This window comes from Bison bison, unplaced genomic scaffold, assembly GCF_000754665.1.
Source record: "Bison bison bison isolate TAMUID 2011002044 unplaced genomic scaffold, Bison_UMD1.0 scf7180017864080, whole genome shotgun sequence".
Taxonomy (NCBI): Eukaryota; Metazoa; Chordata; class Mammalia; order Artiodactyla; family Bovidae; genus Bison; species Bison bison.
Window position 1 is genome coordinate 2139409 of NW_011494652.1, and position 9085 is coordinate 2148493.

The 9085-nt window shown below is 52.6% G+C and overlaps 1 protein-coding gene across 1 annotated transcript in view; it reads right to left on the reverse strand.

Moving 5' to 3' along the window:
* PPFIA1 (protein tyrosine phosphatase, receptor type, f polypeptide (PTPRF), interacting protein (liprin), alpha 1) overlaps positions 1-9085 on the reverse strand; it is a 74733-nt gene that overhangs the window by 20293 nt on the left and 45355 nt on the right. The window contains exons 14-16 of the mRNA XM_010837647.1: positions 7330-7345; positions 6250-6494; positions 4293-4524 (exon numbers count right to left, since the gene is read on the reverse strand). Coding sequence (XP_010835949.1) covers positions 4293-4524; positions 6250-6494; positions 7330-7345 — 493 coding nt within the window. The remainder of the gene's footprint in view (positions 1-4292; positions 4525-6249; positions 6495-7329; positions 7346-9085) is intronic.

Consider the following 9085-nt stretch of genomic DNA (forward strand, 5'->3'; position numbering starts at 1 on the left):
GTGGTTTACATAAAGCGCCCCTGCTGCTGCTGCTAAGTCGCTTCAGTCGTGTCCGACTCTGTGTGACCCCACAGACGGCAGCCCACCAGGCTCCCCCGTCCCTGGGATTCTCCAGGCAAGAACACTGGAGTGGGTTGCCATTTCCTTCTCCAAGGCATGAAAGTGAAAAGTGAAAGTGAAGTCGCTCAGTCGTGTCCAACTTTTAGCAACCCCATGGACTGCAGCCAACCAGGCTCCTCCGACCATAGGATTTTCCAGGCAAAAGTACTGGAGTGGGGTGCCATTGCCTTCTCCGAAAGCACCCCTAGGTCTAATTAAGAGATGATCTTGTATCAACCTAGAGGGGTGGGATGGGGAGGGAGATGGGGATACATGTGTGCCTTACGGCTGATTCACGTTGAGGTTTGACAGAAAAGAACAAAATGCTGTAAAGCAATTATCCTTCAATTAAAAAATCAACTAATTAAAAAAAAACGCTCTCTCCTGGACTCCCAGCTTCTCCGCTGGTCCTGGGTGTGGGGACAGGAAAGACGGTGGGGGCAACAGTGTGGGGAACAGATGAAGCCCTCAGGGTCCAGGCAGGTCTCACTGATACACGTGGGTGTGTGACTAAGCCAGGGGAGGTTTGAGGGAACAGGCATGGCAAGTGTTTTCATACACAACGAGTGCGCTGTTTTAACCAACTAACCTGTGCCTTTTTTAGTGGGTTCTGTAAAGAACACTGATCCCGTGCAGCCCCACAGGAGCTTGGTGACAACACAGTGACTTAGTGCAAAATCCTGCCGAACTCATTTAACAGCAGCTGGATAAACTGGGCACCCTCCCCTGAGCTCCAACAACAACCCTAAGACAACAAAAGGCTACAAAGGCTAGAAATTATCCACGTGGAACTGAACAGGGATCAATCTCAGATTCAAGTTAAAATAAGCATTTATAAAACCTAGAAAACAAGAGAGAACAGAGCAGGGAAGTGACACACCTGGGCTGACTGTGGACTCGATGGAGACAAACACCTGCCTCAGAGTCAGGGCCCAGGCTAGCCCCTTCCCCCAGGCCTCCTCCCGAGGAAGGCCTCTGGGTCCGCAGCCTGGCCGCCCTCCCCCAGGACGGGAGCCACCCCACTGGTGCCCACGTGGCCAGGATGGGCAGTGCCGTGTCCTCACTGAACAGGAGAGCAAAGCAGGCCACAGAGCGGGCGAGCGGCACACCCAGGTCACCAACCCCGGGGGGACGGCGCTGCTCTGCTGTGCCCAGCAGAAGGGCTCCCAGGCACTGAGCTGCCTGAACTGGAGCATGGCCACCCCAGTCCTGCGGGAAGGCCCAGGAGTGCTCGGTCAGCGGGCTGGGAGCGGGAGAGGGACAGGAAGGCCAGCCCTCGGGGCAGTGTACTTCAACAACGGGGCTCATCCAAGTGACCCGAGGGGAGAGGCCCTGAGCTCCCCCGAGGCTCCCTCCATCAGGGATGCCGTGATGGAGAAAGGAGCCTCGGGAGGAGAGCGAGTGGGCGGCACCATGGTTCAGGGTCCAGGCTCTGATCAGACCAGTTCGCACTGAGTTGCTGGGTGTGTGAGCCTGGGCAGGGTGCCCGGCCTCTCTGCCTCAGTGCCCATGGCTGCTGAATGGGGACAGCAGCAGCCTGGACCTCGCCTGGTGTCTGCGGGATTAGATGACAGACAGGGAGAGCGATGGACACGGGGCCTGGTGCAGAGTCTCCTGCACACTGCTACCCACCGTCACTGAACTGGCTTCCCCCAAATCTAACATCTATGGCTCTGATTCAGTCATTTCTTTTAAAAAACACTGAGCGGAAATGCCACGGTGGTCCAAAGGTTAGGACCTGGCACGTTCACTGCTGGGACACCGGTCTGATCCCTGGTTGGGGAACTAAGGTCTCATAAGCTGTGCAGCATGGCCAGAAAAAATAAGTAAAGAACATTTTAAATATAATAAATAATACTATGTCTATTATAAACAAGCATGAGATGATCAGAAGGCAAACAAGTGGGAGAGAGGCAAACTGTTACAACTGTCCCAGCGAATGACCTATTTCCAACAGAACCATCAGCACATTTTCAGTGGTGGGTGTTTCATCACCACCATTAAAACGTCAATTATTCACCAGGACATAACCACACGGTGTTCATGCACATTAAGCGATAAGGACTCTTTAATGCTTCACAGGGAAACTAAAGCCAAATTACTAAATTAGTTTACCTTTCGACGATGCTTCCTTAAATCACTAGGCTGACAGATGCATGCAAAGAAATGAAGAGAAACCAGATTTACTGTGACTTTGAAGCTAAAAATTCAAGAATCAGTATAGGCAAATACAGTAAAGCAAAAATGCCGGCAAACATGTAACGAGGTGAAGAGTTAGAGAGCGCGTGACTGGAAACAGAACATTTTTTTTGACCACAGAAGTTAAATAATCTATTCAAGATTTACTAGAGAAACACTATAAATTATTTCTCAGGAAGATACAATTCTATTACAACATCATGATTTATTAAAGCACAGCATTCTGTACCACAAAAGGCCTTAACAGTTGTCTATTCTCAGCCAAACTTCTCTATAAGTTAGTTTTTCTTAATAAAAAACATGTTATACTTTAAATTAGTAATTTAACTGATAAGGAGGAAGTTACCATAATACCTATTTTAACACTGAACAAATCTAACCACTTATTGAACATTAACGTAAAATCCTGACATAGAATTTGATTTAAAACTTCTCAAAATAAATTTATTAAAGCAGATTCCCTGGGAAAATATGTAAGAATGAAAGCTAGCATAAGCAGGTGCAGGCTCCACGTTTCGTGAACCATAGAAGGTGCTTTGTAAGAGTCTAGTAGAGACGTTAACTGTGCAAAAGCTGATGAGGTTTACAGGCTTAAATACAAACACAACACTGAAAGGCCACTGTGGCAGGAGTCCATTACTGCTACACTTGGAGGGCCAGCTCCTTATGCGAGCAGTCTCATGCATGAATTCCACGTTACGTAGTGCACGACGCATCTACACTACGCTGTAACTGTACAGTGATACGCTGGTTCAAACTTCCTGCTATGGGTGAAGAACACTGTTTAGTGAGACATGAAGACAGAGCAGAAACCCCACTGAGGGGACACACGCTGTGGACCACAGCACTGCCGTGACCAGAGCAAGCGGGGGGACGGGAGGGAGATGGACGGGTAACTACAGACTCGGGGGCGGGGGGCTGGGGTCTGGACTGACGATGACTCAACAGACAACGGGATGAGACAGGAAATCAACACCGATGATGAAAGCAGACACACCGTCAGAGAACTCCAACAGCAAGGAAAACATACACAGAACTATTCTTTTACAAACACTCAGACAGAAATCAAGCATGAAACCACAATGAAATCGTCAAAGAATTTTAAATATCAACTAATTAGCCAATGATGCAAATCATAAAAACAGTGTCAAAAGACCACAAGATGGACTAGTTGCCACTTCACGTGCTGCTAAAATTAAATTAAATTAAAAGGATTCACAGTTAACGTAATTATACGCTGGCTAACAATGCGGCTAACATGAGATGGGTGGTAACAGAGAAACGTGATAACTACAAGTGCAGTTACAAAGCAGAGTGCTGTACACGTGATTCACGGGGTAAACAGCAACGCACTCGGAAAACCTAAGCTAAACACGAAGAAAGCCGCAACAGAGCCGCACACTCTGTCACCAAAAGCCCGAGGGCGTCATCCTGTTTTTAGACTCGGGAAAGTGAGGCAGCTCGACGTCTTCCCTGGGGCCCTGGGGCACCGGGCTTTTAACCTGGTTTCACAGGCAGAGCTGGCCTGAGCGCACGGCCAGGTCCATCAGCAGGCAGGCCGGTGCAGATTCTCGGTTTTGTTCCCACTGCAGGCCCTGCACCCTGCAGCCAGGCATCCCCAGTGGAAAACGTGCTGCACGGCTTTCCCACGCCATGAGAGCTGCCTATGGTTACTTTCACGAAGCTGTCTGCTCCCTGAGAACAGAAACTTCCCTGCAGCTGCTGTGCCCAGCACAGGCCAGGCCCAACCTTACAGAGGCAGGCTCTGGCTGATGACGTGCTAAGCCAGTGGTCCAAATACCGAGACTAATTTGTCGCTGTGCAATTACGGAATGATTAAAGACTAGCCAGTTTTAAAAATCTTAGACCTCTGAGCGTAGCAAAAATGTACCTGATTTTCTTCTGGGTAAAAAAAGAAAAAACAAAAAACAAACAAAAAAAGGAAAACCAGGCTGCTGGGGGAGGGACGTGGCAGGGAGGAGGCAGACACGTACCAGAGTCATGATGCCCAGCCGGTCTACTTCCCTCGCCGGACTGTGTGGCATCCTTCGGGGCGTGGAGCGCCCGCTGCTGGGCGGGGAGGAGCCGGCCAGTGAGGAGGCGGGATACGGGGGAATGGAGCTCATTGATCTAAAACGACCAAGGTTGTCTAAGCTCCCGCTGCCCACCCTGCTCTCGATCTCCTCCGCCCGCTGCTCCGTGTTCTCCTTTTCCTCTTGGATCAACCTAAAATAGAACAAAACCCGTCACCTGCCTTTGTCAGCAGAGGAACGTATCTGGACAACAAATTTGGGGCTTGCATACTGTCACGATTAGCAAATTCCAGAAACAGTTGCTCAATTAAGATCTCAGCAAAAAGGTTCAACCTTCCCTCTTTTGAATATTGTCTAACTTAGAATAGCTTATCACTGAGCCTTACAAAGGGGCCCCTGTTGATTCACGTTTGATTTTCCTTCTTTACTCTAACATTCTGACGGGGCCTGGGCGGCGACTCTCTCCCTGTGAGGAGATACCTGAAGTTGACAACCTTGACCTTCCCTGATCTCAGGGCAGAGATGCATGTCGGCACCTCAAGTTTTTTCCACTGGGAATCAGGAACTCTGATAATCAAAACAGCAATTCACAAACAAGCTGGAGTTCCTAAACACAAGTCTCCAGACCAGATGAAGGGCTGAGTTGATCTCTTTTTTTAAAGTTGTATTTGGACAAACACATCACTTGACTGAGTTCTCTGGATTCACGTCAATTGTGCTGCTTTAACCTACGATTCACGGTTTCTGCTCTTCTCCCCTAATGTGTTGCGGATGATTTTATACAGCAGTTTAAATACTCCATTATGCAAATAAAATGATTTTCATATTAAAATACAAGGTTCTTACAGGTTGTAACCTCTCCAGTTTCATTTCTACTTATACATCCTGAAAGTTTTTCACTGTTGATAATAAGTTGATGGACAGAATTTACCACTTACATCAAATCAACTTGTTGCATAAGGGAAAATCACTTTCACCTGACAATATGCTGTAAAAATATTAATACATAACTGTTCCATATTTCCTGTGGGGATGGGGAAGACATCTCTCTGAGTCCGTCTGTGCTCCAGTGCGGCCCACGAGCAGTCCATCCACTGCGTCAGAAGCGCAGGTGGCACCACCTGCATCTGCTGGTTGGCCACTCATCCCCTGCCCTTCCCCCGTGCCCCCTGCACTCGGCCGACAGGATCGGGCATCTCGGCCTGGGCTGGCATGACAAGCACCATCTGAGCAGCAGCTCTGCCAGGTCCCGCGCAGGCTCACCGGCCTGCGGCCACTCTGAGCACACACTGGGGACGGGGGCACAGCTGTGTGGCACCGGGTAGGCCTCAGGGCCCCCAGCCACCCGGCTGCACCCAGACCCGAGGCCCCCTGCTCACCACGAGGCAGGCCTTTGGAGTCTACCCTGTTTTGTAAATTGTTATAACTGCCAAGATGGCGTCTAAAGAAAACACCTTAAATACACTGATGAGAAAAACTCAAGCACATGTCCGTGGACCACTGTCCTACAACGAGCCAGTTTTCACACTGTGTTAACCTAGAAAGGAAGATGCAGATCCGAGTGGCAATCTGCCAACCCCCCAGACCCCAACTTTCTGTTCCAGGTGGCTTTTCACCAGAACGTGGGGGGCACTGAGGGATGCAGGAGGGAGCATGGGCCGCAGGGGACATTGCCTTGGCACCTCGCCCACCTTGGGGCTCAGAGTGGGTGGAGGGGCACCCCACGACCCCCCACACAGAGTGCTGCCACCACACCATGAACAGAACACCCCGGCTGACCGAGCTCTATAATCAAGGGCAATCTCGGAACCGAAAACTCTTGAAGCAGACCTGAGGTCAGTTTTCTTCCTGTGGAACACTCAGACTTCTCTGAGGACAAGACAGGTCCTCAGAGGAGCCGAGTTTCGGGCACACCCACCGGATCTCTTTGTTGATGGCGTCCAGCTGCTCTTGAAGCATCATGGCCAGAGTCTGGGCATCGGCCTGCCCGCTGGGCGACAGCAGAGCGGCCGAGCTGAAGAGGGCGTCCCTGTCGCCCTCGCCGTCAGACACGTCCACGTCGCTCTCGAATGCCTGGGCCACGTTGGCCAGCACGCTGGCCTGCTGTGCGCGCTCCCAGTCCTGCTCGTTCAGCGTCTGCACCTGTGCACGAGAGGACCACAGCTCGTCAGCGACGTTCAGGGCAGCTCACGGGAATCAGGGACAGAACCCAAGTTACATGGAAGCCCTGACTGTGGATAAGCAGGCCATGCTCATGAGACACTGCCATCTCTTAAGCGAGCAGTACTCAAGAAACGGGCAGGAGGAGCATCCAGTTCTTAGACGGGCTGGTGACATTCAGGTCTTAGTGTGGACGGGAGGCAATCCTATGAGGTTATTCACAAGGATGGGCTGATGGAGTCAGAGACAAAAACCGAAAATTAAAAAAATACATCCATCAGCCAGGCTGAAGGAAAGGAAGAAAAAGACATCCTTCAGCTCCGCAGCCGCCGACCACCTCGGCGGTCATCACTGGTGAATGCAGTCCTCGTGGGTTCCCAGCCCTCTGTTTCCAGGCTGCTCTGAGCATGCACAGACAGGGGTGAGTGGGGGCTGCTGGGGGACGGGAGGGCCAGCCCCCGCGCTCTCCTCCAGGGGCGCAGGCACTTGGGCTGTCCTGGGGGACGGCCCCTCACACCGCAAGGCGGCTCTATCATCAGGGACACACGGAGAGTGCCTGCTGGGCCCCGTGCCGCCTGCCCCCTCCCACAGCTCACACCCTTCTCTGCCTACAGGTTCACCCCCATCAGCCCGGGCAGCACGTCCTCTCCCTTCTCCTGCCTTAAAATCACACACGGGAACCAGCAGATTCCTCCTCCAGGGCTCCCTGCAGTGCCCACCGTGGGTCTCTGAGAGCTCCCCAGGAGCGGCCTCTACTGTCCCCCTCCCCGCCCAGTCTCTGCCAGCAGGCGGTGTGCCCACCCCACAGGGAAGCTCCCGGGGGCTCTGAGGACCCCACGTTAGCAAGCCTCCCCCCCACCTGCCCAGCACGTCTCTCCCTCGGCTCCAGGCCCCGCCCTCCCTGGGGCTCTTCCTGAGTCCCCTGCACCTACTGAACCTCGGAAAGTGGGGCGCCCCCCAGCCCTACCCTTGCACCCCACCGCTCTCCACTGGAACCTGCCTGGTGACTTAATCTTGTTCATGCCTTTAAATGCCATCGGCATGCCCGCAACCCCAGTCCACCTTGCGTTGAGTGAGTCCTCTCCCGGATGCAGGCTGGAACACTCAGCTGCTGACCATCACGTCCCCTGGACGGGCCCATCCACCTCCACAGGGTGGAGGCCCAGCTCCGAGCCCCTGCCCGGCAGCCCTCCTCACCGCAGGAAACAGGCTCCGGCCTCGAGCTGCTCAGGCCTGAGCCCAGGTCCTCCCTGACGCGGCCTGCTCTCTCCCTTGTCCCCACTGGTTGACTCGACCCTTTACCTGTCTCCGAGTGGCTACTTCTCTTCCTGCCCGTGTCTCTGGTTCAAGGTCACCCTCCTGGTGTCACCTCGCCGGCCACCCTGTTCACACACGATCATCCCCCCACCTCGGACAACTCGGGCACTCTGGTCTCCTTTCCCTGCTCATTACTGTCCTTCAGTCTGCGTGGGTTTAGAAAGGGGCCCACAAATTCTTCCATCCTCCTCCTTTCAAGAGGCAGAGGGCGCAACTCCTGCTCAGCCCCTGAGCGACGCAGGACTTCGCACCTCATTCTCACGAACAGAAGTGAAGGTGTGCGGCCTCGAGACCAGGGAGTGAAAGGCCCCGGGCTAAACCCCGCGCTCTCGCTCTCAGAGGGTGTTCCGAGGAAAGCCAGGCCTTGAAGAGGTCCACACGGCAGGGACCCGGGCCTGTCCCCAGCAGCCAGGTGAGTCCGAAAGCCTGCCATCCAGCCCCGGGGGGCCTTCCCGTGTCTGCGCCCTCAGGAGGCCCTGAGTCAGGCCCGCCTGCGACAATGCACAGGCACTGGGGACTGTGAGCTGCTCCCTGTGGAGTCACTAAGCTCTGCAGTGATTCGTCACATAGCAGTGGATGAAGAACGCACACGGATTTTAAGTCCCTGCTGGGGTCCTAGTTCCAACAATGTCTGGCCTAAACTAGCTGCCCAATGAATGTGGAAGCTCAAAACACAGAGACATGAAAAAACACATGCCATGAACAAGGTGAAAATATGAAGGTGCTTAAACCAGTCCACTCTGAAGGAGATCAGCCCTGGGATTTCTCTGGAGGGAACGATGCTGAAGCTGAAATTCCAGTACTTTGGCCACCTCATGTGAAGAGTTGACTCATTGGAAAAGACTCTGATGCTGGGAGGGATTGGGGGCAGGAGGAGAAAGGGACGACAGAGGATGAGATGGCTGGATGGCATCACCGACTCGATGGACGTGAGTCTGAGTGAACTCCGGGAGTTGTTGATGGACAGGGAGGCCTGGCGTGCTTCGATTCATGGGGTCGCAAAGAGTCGGACACGACTGAGCGACTGAACTGAACTGAAACTTCCAACAAGAATCTTCTCACTAAAACATGAGGCATGTGTGGATCCATTCACTCATAGGATGATTTCAAAACTGTGCTAATTAGTACTGTGCCGGGCCTCACAGGAAGCCACACGTTATCAATCGGTTCTTTAAAAAAAAAAAAAAAAAAGCCTTAAAAGTAAACTCTGAGCCAGAAAAACAAAAATGGGAAGACGTAAAGCGATCTATCAACACTTGGTTCCAAAACCACGTCAG